Genomic DNA, 21347 nt, shown 5'->3' on the forward strand with positions numbered 1-21347 from the left:
CTTTCAATCTTGTCTTTATTTGGATCAGCACACTTTGGGGGCATCTGATGATCAATCTTTTGAGACAAGGTGGATTCACAAGTTGCCATCCTTTTATCTCTCAGGTTCCAAACACAGAAGCTTGAGTCATAGATGCTCTGTCAATCAGTGTGTTTTTGGATTTTTAACGTAGCTTTAACAATTTTTCAGTCATATTGCTACGATGTCTGCAGTGTGGCAGTTTATAGTGATGTCTAGCACTGGGGCATCATGCCACAGACATGTAGCATCATGTCCCACCCAGTCACATTATCCTGACACCAGGCCAGCCAGTCCTAACACTAACCTCTTAATGCTGAGCGCCAAGCGAGGCAGCTGTTAGTACCAATTTTATGTCATTAGTATGACTAAATTAATTGAGATGGGTTGTGGTCATTTGCCTATCCTTCAGAAGTAATCAAGAAGTTACAGGGTCAGAAATGTAAGATAATTCTGGCAGCCCCTCTTAGATGGGACAAGTCTTGGGTTATCGATCTAGCAATAGATCTGCTTAAGAAGATTCTGGCCAACCCAAATCTTCTCAAACAGCCATGTTCATGGGTGTTCCATCCTTGTCTGGACTGTCCTCTTTATGCTTAACTCTTGTGTAAGACAAAAAAATTCTGAAGTCTAGCAAGAGAAAGTGGCAATTGTTCAGGGGCTGGTGCCATATCAATTACGTTGTCCCTCTGAGTGCCTCAACTGACTAAATTTTTTCTATGGCTCTTTGAGGAGAAACATTAGACCCAAATTACTATCAAAGGCTATAGCTCCATGATATCGGACACATTCTGGCATCATGGTAGACATGATAGTGGACATAATAAAGACCTAATGAATCTTTTATCTGATTTTGATCTTTATTAATCAAAATCCTTCACTCTGTTTCTAAAATGGAGTCTGTCCTGGGTTTTAACATGGATCAGTTTATATAAATTTGAACCTTATAGTCCACATTTCACTAAAGCTGCTATCATACAAAACACGTTTCCTGATAGCTTTAGCTTCAGCAAGCAGGGTGAGTGAGCTACATGCCCTTTCCATCGACCAGAACTGTCTTCAGTTCTGATCTAACGGTTCTTTGGTGCTTTTGACACAACTAGGCTTTGTAGCTACAAATAGGTTACCATCTGCTGGCAGTAAGAGTTGTGATTCACTCTTTTCCATAGACAGGTAGAGAGCAGCAGTCATGTTAAGATCCTGTTTCGAGTAGTGTTTGAGTGCTTGAGACAAGTCAGGGCAAGCACAAGCACCTCTTTCTTCCAGTGAAAGCCAGGAAACAGGATACTACCCCTCAAGCCCATACTTCATGGCTGAAATGGTTATGTACTCTGTATACTCGAAGGTCTCACAAGATCAGAGTTGCTTCTTGAAGATAACCGCTTATGAGATTAGAGCGATCTCTGTGAGACTTACATTTGAATGTAATTTTTCAATTCAAGATATATTAGAAGCTGTTGGCTGGCATGCAGAGTCAAAGTTTTTCAGAGATTTAGCTTCACAGAGGCATACCTTGAATCTGGTCTGTCCAATGGCAGCAGCCACGACAACTGCCTGACCCAATTAAATCAATCAACGGATCCCATATGCTTCGCTGGATTTGCCAGTGAAATTTGTAGATAAAAAGATTTCAGTAATTATCTTCTTAACCATTTATAGGGGGTCACAGATGAAATGACCCAGGCTGTGTTACTAATTAGGAGAATGGATTGTCATTAGTATGGGTATTCCAGCCATCATTCCCTAGAAGGATAAATTTTTTAAGTAAATTGTATTTCGCCGAGAACGTTTACCCAATGACATCACTTAAAAAAATCCTCTCAACTAGCCCGCCATGTGAGCATCCTCGTTAGTATATCGCTTAACTTAAAAACTAGTGACACCTGGCAGTGCCAAGGGGAGTTAATGGGCATGAGTTTTAATTGGTCTTTGTCTATTTGAGATAGGAAAAGATGTTTTTCATCTTTTAGTAGAGCTAGGTTCACAAGGTAGCAGGCGTATATCCTTACAATATTGCAATTGGATAAGCATTCTTGGAGAAATGCAATTTACTTTTTAAATTTTTTTCTTCATGACAGCATATCATCATATGAGCTGTGTGGCATCATTAGGCATATGATGTCATCATCGATGATCAACAGTAACAATATAGGTCAAAATGAAAACTTAAACACTTTAAAGATTGGACCTTTTCCTGTGGATATCTGACCTTCCTTCTTCCAGGTTTTTATGTGTTCCTAAATTATGTGTCTGGTATGTGAGTTTATACAGTACCATCAATCAGTGATACATGTGTCCATCCTCCTCATCACATAAAATCATTTAAAATGTAGTTTTATGCATAACATTGCAGTTTCCTAATGCAGGATGCTGTAACATTTTATAGAGACATAATAAATAAAGATTAAAGACAAACAAATTGATTCAGAATGGCAGGCACATTTAATGAATGATTGGCTATATTTGAATTCTTTCCAATTCAATTATTGGTTGGTTGGTTGTTTTTTAACATCACTTATAATGCTTTGTTTGGTATATGATTCCAAGGATATAGGACCTAAGTGCCTTTCCGAGGAATACGCCAAGGAATCCAGTTCAGCCCAACCTAAGCAGATGTGAAATCTACAACTATGGGATTTTATGTACCAGTTGAACTATACATGGTGTCTGTTTTGAGTGCATGTACAATTAATTATGGTTTTTGGCACATACAAATCAATTTATGTTTCAAAAATTCCTTTCATTGCAGGACCTATTCCTATTTCCAAGTTCAAGATCATCAACTTTCAGGATCGAGAACTCAGGTACAGTGAAAATCTTTATCAATAGTACATTGCTATAAGTTGTTGTTGTTATAGGGTTTAACACCATTTTTCAGCACAAGATAGGCTATGCATGGTGGCCAGTATAAATGGTGGAGGACATTGGCCGAGCCCGAGACTCGAACCCACTCAGACAGAGGTGATATGGCAGTGATCCATAACAGTGAGCGCTTTAGACCACTCAGCCACTCAGGGCCCCCATTTCTATAAGTAAGGAAGCCCGACCACAACGGACACATTGAAGAAATAATCATGGAGCCTTTAGTATGATTTTCTTTAGATGCAAAAAAAAAACAATAGCCTAAATTAGGACACCTGATTGATTATGAATGAGACCACCTATCATTAAAAAATTTGGTTTTGTTTGTTATTGTTTTTGTTTTCTATATTCTGTATGTATGTATCTATGTATGGTTAAAATTATATAAAATTATAACGGTTAAATATTGCAATGAAAGATTTAGTTAGAATCATTGTCAGCCTTATGTTGTCAAAGTCACTTCATTCTAATGTGCCCTGCATGATAATGTTTGAAGTTTTGTTCTTCACTGAACTTATGAACACAGTTACTTATACATATAAAAATTAATTTTATACTTGACTATTGTACTTGGTTGTATTTCAACAAACATGTTAATGGTCAGCAAAGGTCTTTTGTAGGAATTTAAGCTACACTAACTTCTGAGCATGATGACACAAGCAAGTAGGAATAAATTTTTTATCAAGCCCTGTTTGCCTATATATCAGAAGACTACCGTCAGTCATTTTAGTCAAATAATGTTTTTGTTTTTTCCCAAATCACACTTAACATATCTTGATAGCATCTGAGTTTAGCAATATTCAGTTTATTATATAAGGTTTAGAATAAAAAGAACAATAAAATAGAATTTTGTTCTGCACTTTAAGGTTTATTGTAAACATTTTAACTTAACCGTATTTCATGTTATTTTTCGTACACGAAAAAATAATTATTAATTTCAATGTACGAAAAATTATATGTAAAATAAATAATTATCATTTTGTGGTAATTACCATGTATGAAAAATAAAGGGATCATACCTGACAAGGCCTGTGGAACACACGACACTCGACAACCTAAGGTACAAAACTAATGTACAAAATTGGTCTCATTCTGCTCAACTCAAGAAAAATCTGTTGTTATTATGAGAGAGATAGAGAGAGAGAAATAAGAAAATAATCTTTATTATTCAGTTACCTGTCATTTGTGTTATTCTTTATGTAAACACTACAAGGGCACTATTATATTCCATTAGCAATTAAAACCTGAATAAATAAATCGTTTTGGTTGTAATTATGAGATCCATTGTCACTGTGCCACATGGCTATGCAGAGGTAATATACATGCTAATTAAATACGCTTGACCTTTAGCTTGGTCTTTTCCAGTAAATACTGGATTGAAGACCAGATTCACCTCTACAGATCAAATTAAGGAGGCTGTACGTAGGGAAATGAGGCTACCCATGGGGTATTGAAAATGTGTACGACAAATCTATTAGCTCAAGAAAAACATTAATTTACTGATACTTGTTCTGAAGCCAGTTGAAAAAAGGGCAAATGATTTTAAGAGAGAGAGAGAGAGAGAGAGAACAACAAAGCAACGTGTATATAACAATATTTTTGTATTATAAACATAGCATGTTATTTGAAGAAACTTAATAATGAAGACATGCCCAAGCATGAACAGACCAAGATTTTTGAAGATATTAACCACCGGTATAGATAACTCGAACTCACAGAGTCAATGACTTTTGCATTTATGATTAAAAGTAACTGGGTTTTTATAGTTTTTTTACTGCATTACTATATTGAGCCAATAAGATCAATTGCCAAATGGTCTGTGGTCTTCGCGTCTTCCTGTATTGAGATATTATTATTTTTACTGGATAAATAAACTCAAATGGCTTCTGAACGCATTTTCAAATGCACGCTTTGCTTTGTTACACTGACTGACGTAATCAAGAGCGCTCATTAATGACGCTGTCCAGCTGTTGATGAATAGCAGTATATATTGTAATGACAACAACAAAACAAATACATCAATCATTATATTTTCTTGCCGATACAAAAGACGAAGAAGGTCAATAAAATAAATGTGAATAGATTCTCAGTTAACAAAACAGTTGCCCTTTCTGAGAAAGCTGAGCAGTGGGCTTTCTACACACTTATAATTGGTGAATTCTTTGGAAATCTTTCTGTACATTTGAAACTTCAACACAGAAGGGGCATTTTTCGGATTTCTTGGAATTATTGGAATTGAAAGGACTTTTAGGAAACAAGAATTCATTCACCATGCTGTAAGTTAATTTAATTCTTTCACTTCTGTATTTTGAGAAATAAATTATTTTCAATTATGCAAAACTTGTTTGTTTTGCTATTTCTTGTTACGTAGATTAAGACACTGGAGTCGTAACATGGTATTGATGGCAAAAGTAAAAGATCAATGAACAAAATTAACATACATGTATTACTTACCCCGCCTGGATTCATGTTTGGTGACACACTCCTTCTTCAAAATATCTTAACCAGTTGAAAATGAATTGACAACTTGTGCCTCAGTTAAGAACATGCCCAAAGTTAGTCATTACTCATAACTTGCTTAGCAAAACAATACCCTGGTCATTTGATGTACCTAAATCGAACTTTGGTATAGTTTTGAATCCGTTTGAAATGGGAACCTGTCTTCAGTTTTAACAAAATGAAATAAAAATAATGGATAAATAAAAAATAAAAATGCAACTAAAACATTGATTTTTATCTCTTATTCTAGGCTGTAAAATTTAAAGGGCCGTACTTTTTTTATCACATTGGCATAAGTAAATCTTCACAGAAGGTCGTTTTATGTATGAAAAATAATAGGATGACCGAAAAAATATTAAATTTTGTGTACGAAAAAATATGATAGAATTAATTATTATTTTTATGGCTTGATGGTGTATGAAAAATTAAAGGGTACGAAAAATAACATGAAATATGGTAAACAAGTAGGAAAATATATTGGTTACTAAATTTGGTGCATTGGAGTTTCTTAGCAATAGATGGCTTCAGTAATCTGCAGTCAGTCAGAATAAAATGATAGAAAAAACTGACTAATCTTGGATTCCTGGCCTTTCTATTTGATGTGTAGGGCATCAGTCCCATTGAGGGAGTTTTGTTTATCACCTCCTTTATTGTTTACTTTTAACATATTTCATGATAAGTGTACACTTTAGTTTTTAGATTGTAGTTTGATTATGTTTGATTATGCTGTTTGATTATGTTGTTTTTGCACAAGTAGCACACATGTCCATGAATACATGTAGACACGTGTAGTTTTTTGGAGACATATGTGTAAATGACACCTGTTTATACGAGATGAAATGTGACTCTCCTCAATATACAGATCTTGTTGAATGATTATTTTGCCAACCCTTGAGGTAGAATAATTCTCCTAGTATGTCATGCTTACCTTCACTGTAACACCTATCCTGTATGTGATAAAGCCCTGCTGAGGTTTTTAATATAAAGCCACATCCTATGTACAGCTACTGTGTAATTGAATGCTTGAGTATTTAACATTTGAAAAAACTTTCTCAGCTCTGAAGAGTAGCCCTTTTGGAATGATTTTAGTTTTATAATGTACCTTTAGATTTATTATATTTTAATTGCCTTGAGATAGTCTGTAAGATATGCCTAACTTTACCTATTTCAGGTTTGAACTCTCCTGGCCTGGAGGCTGGTTTTGTGTGACCCCCAGTTTTGGCATAGTGGAGCCAAGGTTTGTTTTGAAGAAATAATACTGGGTTCAGTTTCATTTCTTCCTTTATTGCCCTCACAGTTGGTATAGACTAGCAACTTGGGGTTTGGTGAAGGAGGGGTGGGAATTTAAATATTTAGTCTGGTATCATTTGCTGGAAATCTTTTTTGTTCCACATGTATGCCCATGAGTGAACTCTTTTCTTTGTAAAATAAGAAATAAAAACAAAACTCCCTTAACTTCGTACATCATACAGAACCAGAATAACAAACCAATTGATATTTTAAAAAATTGTTCAGTAGATTGACTTCTAAACCATTTTATTGATATAAATTTAACTTGTTTCAAGGGAATTGAAAAGAAAATAAGTGATTCCTTTTACATAATATGATTCTCTTCATTCTATATTAAAACAGAAAGTTTTGATTCTAATTCAAATAGATAATGCTGCAATAATAACGAATGAATACCACTCAGGGTATTGTCATTTAAATGAAAACGAAAGAGTTGTAAATTCTGTTGTCCATTGCATAATGTGTTTTTATGAATAAAAACCAGATAAACATTTTTTTCTTTCACTTCCTTCACAAACTCATGATTGGTGCCCACTGATGACATTCATTGTGATTAATAAGTTTTACACTGAATGGGCTGTCAATAGTTTCCTGGTCTAGATTTCACCTTGAATCACTTTATATAGTTTTGAAGAATGGAGAATGTACTCTGTATCAGCATTAGCAGTGGTCATGACAAAACAACCATGCTCATTCTGCGAAGAAGTTCAAAGTTCAGTTTTCCTCTGGCTGGACTTTTAAGGCTACTGGCTGCTCTCCATCACCCCTCCAAGCGAAGTTCACTTCAAGGAGAAAGTTCCTGAGTTTGACTACCAGAGTCTCAAATGTTTTAGCTGACGGTTTTTTTAGCATTGGGAAAAAGCACATGTTTCATAATTTTGACTTGAATTGAACTAAACAAATATGAGCTGCTCGTAAATATTGTGCCAAAAGTATTTTGAACAATGCAATAACAATTAATATAAAAACTAAATTACAGACAAGTGTTTCTGCCGAAATAATGTTTTGATTAGTCTCTCCTTTTTAACTTACCTCTAGTAAAGGTTGGATGATTTTTGTTCAGAGCTCCTAAAACCATCATAAACCAGCTTGGATCCCTTTATTACTTATAATACTGAATTAAATATTTGGCATTTGACCTTAAACCCTATACATTACAACAATAGGATATCAATTAACAACTTGACAATTTGTTGTTTACACGTTAGTGTTCTTCAGCTGATTACTCAGTCATATATTATTGCAGCAGTATCGCATTTGTGGTCCCAAGTCAGGGCCTCCCATGGAAATATTTTTTACAGCTAGATTAGCCGTATTCTTTGTGCCTGATACAGACTTGTTTTATAAAGTACATTTTTAATTTTTCATTGATCTAAGTGACTCTGGCCCTTTACAGTCAGTAACTGGCATCCTTGTAGTGGCATCCTGTGCTAGTTCAGACCACAAAAACGTGTTATCTAAGTAAATAATCCCTATAACACTGAGCAGTCCTAAGTGTGTCTCACACTCACAGTTTGCAATAAGCATAAATTAACAACACGTGTAAATGACAAAATCTTTTTGTTAACCTGGTGAACAATAGAGTATATACCCCGGTCATTCCTTATTTCCTGCTAATCACATTTAATTGCTTCTCAAAACTGACTGACAGCTTGAAGTCAGCTGCAATCATATTCAAATAACGTCTCATTCATGTATTGCCTATCGTGTGCTGAAAAATGGCATTAAACCCTACAACAACAACAATCATCTACTAATATGATCCACTGACTGCAGCAGATATTGCAAAACAGGTATTAAGTACCTTATATCAATGAAAAATAAAAAATTTACTTTATAAAAATCTGTTGCCAGCAACCTTTGCCAGTCAATAAAAAATAGCACCACTTTCAAAATTCATTTGCATTTGGCAACAAATGTGAAGCCTAGCAGAGGCCCTGCTGGTAGACTGGTTCCTATAATGTGGGGATAGAATGCATACAAATTCCATTGCTTTTTTTATGAAGATTTAAAAAAATAATTAGTCTTTCAGAATTGATAGCTTTCAACAATAATACAGCATGTGCAGTATACGGTCTTTAAAATTTATTTTTGTCCTAGCACCAATAGAATCAAATGTATAATAATAATAATATTAATAATAATGAGGACTTTATATAGCACATAATCTTCAGAAGCTCTAAGCGCTTTACAACATTAGACAACACCTAAAAGACATAATGATATCTTTACAGAAAACAAACACCACGAAATTAGAAAACAGAAAACATGCTGAAAATATTTAAGGTACTAGTCCTATCAGTGATTGAAAATAATATGGCTTGTGCCCAGTTAATACCTTTATTGACTGAAGAGAAATCTTATTGACTGTTTCACTGGAACAAAAAAAATCATAATATGTCAGAAAATATTCACAATGTGCTCACAAAAGAAGGCAAGTACTATTGCAAGCACACTTATTTATAACATAAAGAATTCACTTGTATTGCATATCAGAAGAAAATAATTGATCATAATTATTTATGCCATTATAACATGCATTTATATTTAATATTTGTCACTCATGGTATTTATGTATCATACTATGAGCCTGTTAAATCATTTGATATTGTGCTCTGATTCCCAGTATTTTCCATCATATTCCAATACTACATGGTATTTTTTCTTTAAATACATTACCTGATCATAATACCTTCGGAGAACTACATCTAACTTGCAAGACCAGCCCTGTCAGTTTAAAAACTTTCAGCTAACAAGCTAGAAGTTATCTGCCTGCCTTAGCAGAATGATCTCCCATTGTTAGAGGGTTTGGTGCCAAATCCCAGTAATATGTCAGTTACGACTTCTGCTTGTGCCAAGAAGCACACTCTCATCACGAGAGACCTTGTAAAAGCTAAAGTCTACTTGGAAGATGTACCATTACAAGTTAGAGGAGTTTTTCACTTTTAAGGAAAGTATACTTCATTTGTATTTCCAACTTGTTATCTTCCTATGCTGACAAAGTTCTACCTCTAAATATTTCTAACACATTGTATGCAACTTCACATTAAGTTTGGGCTATAATTATTTTTTATATTCATGCAAGTCTCTAGTGCTTATAGAAACTCCTAATATATGTGTGATTCCAACAAGGAACAGGTACATACATGTGAGTTTCTTTACCAAGGCACTCTTAGCATCTGGGCACCAAGCTTCAATTTTTTTAATTGCACAGGCCATCCTTGAGCTTTCCTACAGGTAGTATTCTAAATTATATTATACCTGGACACTTTGCTTTATTAGCTTGTCTGTATCACTAATTTCCAGTTAGTCATAGTATCATATAACTGTGAACCACACCCTGCATTCAAAGACGGGTTCACTGAACTGACCAATACAGGTCATCATTGAACCTTCCTACAGGTAGTATTATGAATTGATTAAATAAAATATATTGATGCTTCATTGACCTCATTAGTTCATCTGCTAGCACCAATTCATAGTAATATACATATATATTATTGCACCTCTACTCATAATGGGTACCTACTTCTTAAGTATCTAATAGTGCTACAGGTCCCTTTTTATGTGCAGGTTTTTTTTGTGTGTAATATAGAAACTTGTGTATATTACTGTTATGTCTTCCACTCTTCTCAGGCAACTACAGGTAAGCTTTATGTACATGGTTTACACAATCATATCCTGCTTTTGCATGTTGCTATAGGCAACACTTGAGCAATGTTTATCTCTGTAGGCAATCCATTGCCCTTCCGACAGGTAAGCTGTAACTAGAATTGGTTTTTTTTGTTGTCTTTCTCGTCATGCATGTATTAAGTACTATAAGTGACACCCCAATGGTTCTATCTGTACGAGCAGTAAAAGTCACATGCTTGTGGGTTATTGTGGCAAATATAGATTATTTAGCATCTACTTTCTTAATATCCATGCTATGTTCTAGTCTTCCTGTACAGGTCATGTGCACCCCTTTACAGGTAGTTATCTTCAGTCACTCTGCACAGATACTCGTATGCTCATAAAACAGGACAATCACTACACTACGTGTGTGTAGGGTCTTCTCTATTTTGTCTTGCCGATTTAGACCATGAGCGAGACCAGTCTGTCAACCAGTCAACATGCGTAGTTTCTCAGGTTGTCACCTCTTGAGTACGTGTCAGACTTGCATATCATGGACAGAAGTCAGTCATTACTAGGGGGATGAACACATCTGATGGCACACAAGGACAGTGAGATGGAGACCAGCAAGAAGCATCAGTTGCAATCACTCTTATCAGAATTATGGATCAAACATCCCCTACCTTGTCCCAACCTCAGGAACTGCCAGCAAAGATGGCCTGGTTCCTCCACAACCGGACTTGACCATATAACTCTGATTGTAATTGGCCACGACCATGATCTGACAAACATAGTGCTGCGCTTCATTTGTAGACACTTCCAAGTCTATCTTTACTGCATGGTACCTTGAACACTTTCAGCATACAATGTCCATTTTGGGGTCTCAGTTTTCTAGAGATGTCTCTTCGTGCCCACTCATGCCCCTGACAGCCAAGAGACTCTCCTTAGTGACGTGTTAGAAGTAACGAGATCGGACTTATAAATGTTGAAAGTCATGTGATATACCATGATCAACATTCTTGTTCAACTATGCAGGTAGCACAGGAGATTTCAACTTTGGTACCTTCTCCTCTAAACAATAATACTGGCATTCAGGTTTCCTCATCATGACTAGTTCTTGCATGGATAAGCTAAGCTCTGCCTTGCAGGATTAAACTGAAGTTTCCTGTCCAATCCCATTAGACTTCTGTCCTCTTTTCTCAACATCAACTGCAGGGTCCAAAGTTCTGACATCAGTTGAAAATTATAGAAGATTTTACTTTTAGTTGCCACCTTAGGACTCACTACTGTTAGCAATTCCTATAGACCTTGCCAATTCCACTCTATTTCAATTTCTGTACAGCAAACAGCCCAAGTTACCTTTCACACAGTAGATGCACAGACAGGTTATGTGGATGAAACGTACCATATTCTGTCCCAACACAGATGACATACTTTGTTTCAACTGGACAAGGCAATATTGAAGGAATCATTGAGACCTCAACCACAACATATCCATGATAAGTCACAATATCAGTTCAGGGTGCCCCACAAGTTTAGTCAATGAAACAAGCAGAGCATATTCATAGGACAGCTGATTTCGTAACAGACGAAACATCCTTTAACTGTAATAGAAGGTATGAACTTAAAATGGGTGGGGAGAATATGCAATACTCTCTACCTCCACCTCACAGACCAATCATGGCCAAAGATATGCTCACAATGTTCATCATCTAGTTTCTGCTTTAATGATCAAATTGATGGAATTTGCAGCATACCACATCCCTCTCAGTCTCATGTACACCAGAGAGATTTGCAAACGCAACAAACAAGGTTGCAGGGATGTTCCCAGAGTTCATGCCACTGGGAAACAATCGTACAACTAAGTGAAAGAGTTGGAGAAAGATGAGTCATTTTCACCAGCTTACTGAGATATCTCAATGATATACATATCACCTTTATCATAGATCCTAGTGAGGAGAAGATTCCATCTTTTGTGCTTGAATGGGAAAGATTCACGATGATGTCATGGACCCAACAGTAGTACCAGGGAAATTGGTATCATGTTCAGCACACATACTAAGTTTTTGGCCACAGCTCTTTCAGCTACAAGGGTTTGCTATGGAATACAACAATAGGTCCTAATGGTGTCCATTTTTAAGACTGCGCAGTAAGTGTTGACTTACAAGAGAAGTGATTTCACACCCCACTCAGATAACTTTCAGAAGTTCTGTGATTCACCTGCATCCTTGGATTCTGATCATGGTACAGGAGACCAAGCATCTGAGTTTATCTTCATCCTGATTAATCTACTAAAATAGGGAATATAGGATCAACCAGGTCAGTATTGTAAGGAAATGGAGTATAATCTCAGTGGTTCACACCAGAATCCTTTAGTTCATTGGAGACATGCATACCACATTAGCTAACTTCCTGGGCTCTTTAGTGAGAAGCATTTAGCACCCATCACAGTTAAACTTACTCTTCCATGATCACTAGCACACATTGCTATCATAGAAGAGAGGTTATCACACAAATCGATGACCTGTCTGATATTCTGCTCATATTGACTTTTCGTGGGGACTAACCAGGCTGAAAAAGACACCAATGGAACTGCTCTCAAGAGCTTAATTACTTTAACTATCATACAAGTTCTTACCACTTTGGCAGTCAGCAGGCAAAGTTAGCAGTACATTTCTTGGTTGACCCATCTACTTAAAGTTCCAAGATGATGGATCAATATCACGGAAAAAGCCCCCTCCCCGTGTTGCAAGGTTGCAAGGGCCTCATTGACTCGCCTTTCTTACCAGACTTGCTTCCTCATTTGCATTAGCTTTGGAAGGCAGAATCAACAAATATATGCCTTATCAATGGACCCAAATTAAATGCAGTTCCATCAAGTCGGATCAGTTTCACTCATGACAGTACCCTCTTTCATTGCAAAGGAAAGGATCCTATCCATGCTGGTAACCAGACTTTTGTAACAAAACCACTGTCTACTCTGGACACATCAGCACAAGACTTCTACAAGATCCAGTATGAGCCCTGATTAGGTATCATAAAATGGCAGAGTTGTTTCTTCAAGAGAGATCATGTTTATTTCTGCCTCTTAAACATTGCCACAGAACAGACAAATGGATGGTTGGAATGCTGCTTATGGAGAACATAGAGACAACAGAGATAAAAATTCAGATGATTTAATTAGAGGATTATGAATAATAACAGAAAATATATTCAACAATAATATGAAAATAAATAACTGTAGTTAAAATGTTCTTATTTATTGTCTTTTCTTAAAGACCATTAGAGCACTTTTATGTTCTCTAATACATCTACACTGAACAATAATTATTCACTGAATATATACTTTCCCATGCCATTTTCACTGCATAGGTATGCCCGCCAATGGCTTATCCACTGTGTAATGAATTATTAGATACTTGTGACTGGGGCTCCCATCCTGAGTTTGTCCACCCTTGTGACAGGATTCCCTGGCTAGCGCTATCTTCCATTTGCAGTTTCAGCCTGGCCTTTTCTCTCCAGGGTTGGAAGCAGCTTAATCTGGATGCTCCAAATATCCAAGATTTAGCTCCTGTCCCTAGATATTGTATGTGTGACTGCCCAAGTTTTACATTGCATATGGTTGCTTTATACAGACCCATTGCAGTATCATGAAGTGCATAAGCTTCTCTCCTGGTGAGGCTATTATGCCACTATCACCATCATATTACTTACATGTGTTCTGCAGTGAACTTCGGATAATATGTTTTAGCACAGTTGACTGCAGATACATTTTCAGGTCTTTATTATACTAAGAATCTAAACTTATTTAATGCATAAATAAAAGATAGGAATAATTTTAAGTTAGTTTGTGACAAACAGGAACAGGAAGATATATCAGCACAGACCTTTCATCCTGGGATAAGTGGGTTATTTGCTCTGTGGATCAAGAAATAACCCCACCGCAAATGAATTTGTCACGCATTTCACCTCACAAAGTTTGAGCAGTTGCCACAAGCATAGTATTTGAGTGGAACTGTTTCCTTAACGACATTTTCCAGTCCATGGGATAGAGACCGGAGTCAACATTCTCCTATTTTTATCTTAGAGATCTTTCATCCCAAAGGGCTCAACTCAATCTGGTAGGACCTATAGCCTGTGGCAAAGTAGGTTACCTTTCCAGGTCATTTGACAGCTTCATAAGATGTGGATACACGACTTCTGCTGGATTTGTGGGAGGGGAGGTTTCCCTTTTGAACCAGCTCTCCACCAGATGGTTTCTTCTCCGGTTGGGTTATCTAGAAGCTGTCTCACATATCTTAGGGGACCAAAGATGGCATCCCTGGGCTAAGGGGATATATCTCCCTCCACCTCTTACCGACCCTCCTAAGGTGTTATGATTGGGTAATATATTTAAAGAAAAAAATCAATATTTTCTAGTAAAATATGTTTCTTCAAGAATACATATACATTCATAAATACACACACCCCCTCCCAGCCTCCCTGCAGTTACATCCATATAGAGAGTATGCCTTCCACTCCAGTAGTGACTGACATTGTTGGGATTTGGTGCCAGTCCCTGTACCAAGTGGAGATCACTCTGCTTGACCTGCGCCTAGGTGGGTTGAAACTTTTTGCTTTTTAGTTTAAATTTTTTACCTGGGAGGACTGGATTTTCGAGGTAGTAGTAGTTCTCCTAAGGTATTATGATTGGATAAGTATTCTCAAGAAAAAAATCAGTTTCTATCATGATCCAGTACTCAATATTTTCATATTTATTATCTTAGAAAATGATGTAATAATTGACTGTGAATTTATTGTTGTGGATATAAATTTTTTCCTATAAAAACATCATATGCACTTAAATTCATGGAATGGGATGGGGAAGGAGTGAGTGATCTTTATGTTTCCACAAAGTAATAATTGTTGATTGGATCTTAAAATTTAATGTTTATATCAACCACAAAATAAAAAGAAAATTGATCCTCTACTGAAGATTGGCAGTCACAGTTATTAAATTTAATTTTAACCATGTACATGAATAACCTGTGCTTAATGGCTTTTTATTCTTTATGCCAGGAGTAGCACATCAATCTGTATCAGCTCTGGGGCTGAGGTGATGCAGAAGAGAAACCTCCTCCCTATAAGCGACTCCATCTACATCAAATGTGGTGGCCAGTACAAAGTAAGATTTTTATGTTCCTTTATAGCACATTGAAGACATTGTTTATCCACACAGCCAGGGTTTTATTTGCTTGTACTTCCATGCATGTAATCATTCTCCACAGATACATAACAAGTTATTGTAAACTTCATGTTAGAGGATAGAGATACAAAACAAGTTTTGGGGTCAGTTGTGCAGCTGCATAAATAGATTTGAAAGGTTTGGATTAACGTTTTTCAGCAATGCTTTGAATTGTGAGTTCAACATGCAGGGCCTGGCCTTGGAACTTTTAATATGTCAATCAACCAAACAGCTAATTGTTTGGAGGAAATCCATGTCTTGAAACAAATCAGGAAAATCATTACTTTACTGTACCTAAAATAGTTGGGCATAGAACAGAACAAACTTTAGACAAACACAGATCTGACATCACATTATGCACAGGGAGATCTGCCATCACATTATGCACAGGGAGATCTGACATCACATTATGCACCGGCAGATTTGGCATGTAATGCACAGGGGGATCTGGCATCATGTAATGCACAGGGAGATTTGACATCATGCAATGCACATGGAGACATTATGCACAAACAGATCTGGCATGTAATGCACAGGGAGGTCTGGCATGTAATGCACAGGAAGATCTGGCATCATGTAATGCACAGGGAGATATGGCATCACATAATGCACAGGGAGATTTGACATCATGTAATGCACAGGGAGACATTATGCACAAACAGATCTGGCATGTAATGCACAGGGAGGTCTGGCATTTAATGCACAGGGAGATATGGCATCACATAATGCACAGGGAGATTTGACATCATGCAATGCACAGGGAGACATTATGCACAAACAGATCTGACATGTAATGCACAGGGAGGTCTGGCATGTAATGCACAATAAGATCTGGCATCATGTAATGCACAGGGAGATGTGGCATCACATAATGCACAGGGAGATTTGACATCATGCAGTGCACAGGGAGACATTATGCACAAACAGATCTGACATGTAATGCACAAGCAGATCTGGCATCATGTAATGCACAGGCAGATATGGCATCATGTAATTCACAGTGAGATCTGCCATCATGTAATTCACAGGCAGATCGCAGATCTTGGTCTGTGTTGTTTGTTCTACTGATTAATCTTGGCAAACTGTCCCATTATGAAGCACATCAATATTGAAGTCCTATAGGTTTGGTTATGGATCTAGGTATAAAGCACCTGTATATGGCACTGTCCCCAGGCATGCTTTTGGATCCCATTATACTTATTGAATTGTATTTTCAATATAATGTACTGTAGTATTAAGTGACCTTGTATATTATGGTAAATGCTATAGTGAGGAATCAAAGGGACTCCATTATCTGCCTCACCTTTCTGACATGTTTTAGATCTGTGCCAGTAGATTTAAAAATATTTTGCAAGGGCTTTCAGCTTATAATAATTTTTAATTATTAATTTCTCTCTGTAGTCCCTAAAAGTGCAGATTCATGATGATGTTGTACCAGCTTATAATAAGTTCTAATTTAATTTCTCTCTGTAGTCCCAAAAAGTGCATATTTGTGATGATGTTATAATAAATAAGCTTATAATAAATTCTAATTTAATTTCTCTCTGTAGTCCCTAAAAGTGCAAATTCGTGATGATGTTGTACCAGCTTATAATAAATTCTAATTTAATTTCTCTCTGTAGTCCCTTAAAGTGCAGATTCGTGATGATGTTGTACCAGAGGATTCAGCCTCGTTTAGCAGTAGCACACTTGTCCCACTGTACACCAGTCACAGTGCTACACAGTCTATCTGTCTCCCACCACCACGGAAAGCTGATATAAAATCTGGAGGATTGGAGGTATCCACTGTGGAGGTCAAATTCCCCACAACAGCAAGTCAAAGTCAGTCAGGTACATTGTTAGGCTTCTTGTGTTTTGTAGGCACAAACTGTTACATACAAATGTACTTAGATTACAAAACTAATGATTGATTTTATTTTTCCCTGGGGAGGAAGAATTTCAAACTTATTTTGGGGTTGTTAATATAGAGATTGTCATTTTTTGATGATATTTAATTATAGCTTTACATGGTGTTTGTAATTGTTGATTTTTACAAACAGTTTTGTGAAAAGTGTGGGGGGGCAGTGGTAGGGGCTGATTTCTTATTGAAATATTTGCATTGAAGAAATACTGAAGACAAAGAAAAAGTAAATTTATGATCTGAACAAAATAATATAGTTACATAAGTGTTAAAAATGAACTGCAAAGCTGAAAATTTAAATGCATTGAAAGAATTGTATCAATTTTGGCACCTTATTTACAGCCCTCATCACAGTTCATATCGAATTTGAAAGAAATCATTTTGAGTTCCCACTGATTTGTTTCTATTACTAGCAATTAAAGTGTCAGTATATCTTTTCAGATTTATTTGTAAGTATTTTACAAGTGTCATTTAATAAAGACTGCAGCTTTCTTCTGACTTTTTGTAAAACCTTTCATTTGAAGTGTGTCAAACTTTGAAGTCTTCTTGGAAATATTTACTTTTTAAATCCATCAATGAACGTTGTGTGGTGTTTACTAGCATACACTGGGGCATGCAACAGGCAGGCATCCATTTTGCTTTCTGGCCATTAATTTTTGTGTTCATAAAGATATTTTAGTACAAATTGGAATATATGTTTCAGCTCAACTGAAGGAAGAAATCTACTGATATCAGAATCTGTAGTGCAATGATTAAGTTCATTGTTGGATTTTGTTTCCTGATAACTTCCATTTCTACATAATGGACTTTAATTGAAATTTAGTACATGTTTCCTGTATCCTCCAAATAGAACGCTATTGATTTTGGAATGTGTATCTCCAAGGTCACTGTTGACATTATTTTCTAAAATATATTTGATTTTACATTTCATTACTGGCCATAACTTATATTTTCTTTACATGTTTTTGGTGAAACTTAATAGATTTACCATAATCAGGGTGTATATTAGAAAGAGCCTTAATTGATTTGGGAGTTACTAGTTTTTAGTTCAGGTGTATTTAGGAAAGAGCCTTTATCGATTTGGTAGTTGGTAGCTAGAAGTTCAGAATGTATTTAAGAAAGAGCCTGGATTCAGGATTATGTGACTGGAGCAGAGATGAGGTGTTATTATGCTGATTTTTTTATAGTACATATATACCTGACTCATACCTACTGCCTCTGATCTGAACCTCAAACAGGGTGCATCCCTTGGCAATCCACTGTCTATTGTGCTCAAGTGCTCTTGAACTGATTCTCTGTGTGCGTCTCTCTCTCTCTCTCTGTCTCTATGTCTGTCTCATATATATATATATATATATATATATATATATATATATATATATATATATATATATATATATATATGTATATATATATACTTGTTTTTCAGATACCTCCATTGAGCTAAAGAACACCAGTGATAGTGAATTAAGATGGCTGATATCTTCATTTGCATCACCTTATGTCAAGGTTAGCAATACAGTGCAGTCTTACTTATCTAGTTTAAACAATATCTATCAAATTGTCAGATAAACCCAGTCAGTCAACTAGATGGGCAAGTGCACTATATAATTTATAAACAGGATCAGTGCCACAAGACTTGGTTGATATGCAAAATTGCTGAGAGAGAATTAAAATATTGCTAATATGCAATCTAGAGATGTAATGCAGAGTTCCATTGCTGGATAAATGGGTTTCAGTTTAAATTACTTTTGTTCCTGTTGCAGATATGATTTTTTCTGTTTTAATGTGGAATTCCACTTTTCTCCTGAGTTGAATCAGATTTTTCTTGATATAGTCTGTTTTTTATATCATCTCTGATCAGGTATTTTAAAAATGGTCTGTCCGGTCCCATTCCACAATGACACTTGTAAATTGTTTATTCCATGTATTAGTTAGTACATGACTCTAGTAAAGATAATTTCTGATTGGTCTAGGTTTAAATTCATCCAATTAATCTTTGTGTAATGGAAACTGATGGCAATGGAAAGAAGATGCTTGCTTGAAAAACGTGGCATCCAGAGTTGTTGAGAAGAGACCATGACACCAAAATTTAGATAAAGGTTTAAAAAACATATGGAAATGGGAATGGCTGGAGTGAAAAGTTGATGGAAATTTAGTTGGTAAGTTTATAAGAAAACTGAATGCTAGAAGACTGGCATTTTGTGACCTTTGCAAGAAAGATCTGAATCAGAGTATTCATGGTTGGAAGAGTTTGGAACAGCACCTTAAAAAGAAGCTGCATATGGAAAAATTGAAGCTCAGAAGGCATCTGGAAAAAGTGCAGTTGATTACTATAAGAAGAAAGATTTATTGCATGAGACAACAGATGTAGCCTTCTGTCAGAATATGTGCACTGCATGTTGCCAATACAAGCACCAGCTTGAAAGGAAAAAGGCTCTTATTGAGAAGGAAAAGAAAGAATTGAGCCAAAAACGTCAGTGGTGACAAAAAGGAAGGCTGTAGAAATCTTTGCTAAAGCTGTGAAAAGAGCTTGACTGGCATATGAACAGGTTGTGTCCATTGGAGAAAAAGACAAGTGAATGTATGGGATTATTTGTATATAGTTGAGTTCCTGGGGTTTTATTTTACAGATTTGTTATGAAAAGAGAGAAGTATAATATATTAGCTGCAAAAATTGAGAAATTATTGTGACTTAATTACAATGTGAACACTGACATGCACATGCAATAACTTCAGCATCAATAGTATTGGAGAACGAATTCATGTGACTATAAATATTGTGAAATTATTCAAGTCAAGTTGAACATTTTTGGTAAGTTTATAGGTTTTTCAAATGATTTGGTTTATTTTATCATCATAAGTTGCACCAGGAGCAGTTATTTTATGAGTGTAAAATGCATTTTTGGACCCCCAGATCAGGGGCGGTGCCTCTCAAGACCCCGTTGGGTAGGACCCACAAATCCCCCTTAAAATTTTTTCAGCTTTTTTATGGAAGACCAAAATCATGTCTGCTGTTTATGGCATTGTATTCAAATGATAATTATTTCAACAAAATTAATAAAAAAAGATGAGATGGTATTACTGTCTCACATTCAATGCTATTTCCTCTTTAAAATCAGATGTCAATTTGGGGCAACATGCTTTGGGATTTTCACCCAAATACAGAATACGTGCTTGAAGAAGCCTTTGTTCTGAAATATTTTGTTTCCTTCACTCTTGTTACAGAGATGGTGTGAGATATTAACCTATTATAAATATTCAGTACTCCATCCATGATGACATCATTTGTGTGTCAATAATGGCCTTGCATATAGTTTCACAGATTGTTACCAGAATAATCTTCTGGAATAAATCTAATTTTTCAGCTAATTTTTTTTTGAACAATACAGCGCCACTGAAATTATTGTTATTTTACTCTTTCAGTTTAACAATGGCTCTTAGAAAATGATTTCCAGGTACATGTCTGTAATACCTCAAAAACAATACAAATCTTACTCCCATTCATCATAGGGGTATATAGTAATTGCCAAGTCTGTCCAGCCTTCATCACAGGGGTATATAGTAATGCTGGTGTCTGTCCAACCTATATCATGGGGATGTATAGTAATTCCCATGTTTGTTCATGAGTGTGTAGTAATTCCCATGTCTGGCAAGCCTTCATCACAGGGGTAAATAGTAATCACATGTCTGTCCATCCTTTATCACAGGGGTATATGGTAATCCCCATGTATATCCAGGCTCTATCACAAAGTATATAGTAATTCCCTTGTCAGTCCACCTTTTATAACAGGGGTATATAATAATCCCCATGTCTGTCCACCTTTTATTATGGGGTATTTAGTAATCCCCGTGTCTGTCCAGCCTTTATCACAGGGTATGTAGTAATCCATATGTCTGTCCAGCCATTATCACAGGTATTTAGTAATCCTCGTGTCTGTC

At 36.1% G+C, this 21347-nt stretch overlaps 1 protein-coding gene across 1 annotated transcript in view; it reads left to right on the plus strand.

The window, feature by feature from the left end:
• Positions 1-21347, plus strand: part of LOC149794918 (centrosomal protein of 192 kDa-like) — a 76055-nt gene that overhangs the window by 14438 nt on the left and 40270 nt on the right. Inside the window, exons 3-7 of the mRNA XM_089964560.1 lie at positions 2768-2822; positions 6551-6616; positions 15340-15445; positions 17128-17335; positions 18835-18914. Of these exons, the coding sequence (XP_089820686.1) occupies positions 2768-2822; positions 6551-6616; positions 15340-15445; positions 17128-17335; positions 18835-18914 (515 nt within the window). The remainder of the gene's footprint in view (positions 1-2767; positions 2823-6550; positions 6617-15339; positions 15446-17127; positions 17336-18834; positions 18915-21347) is intronic.

Source organism: Sinohyriopsis cumingii, chromosome 7 (genome assembly GCF_028554795.1).
Source record: "Sinohyriopsis cumingii isolate HCF-2022 chromosome 7, ASM2855479v2, whole genome shotgun sequence".
In the NCBI taxonomy this organism is placed as follows: domain Eukaryota; kingdom Metazoa; phylum Mollusca; class Bivalvia; order Unionida; family Unionidae; genus Sinohyriopsis; species Sinohyriopsis cumingii.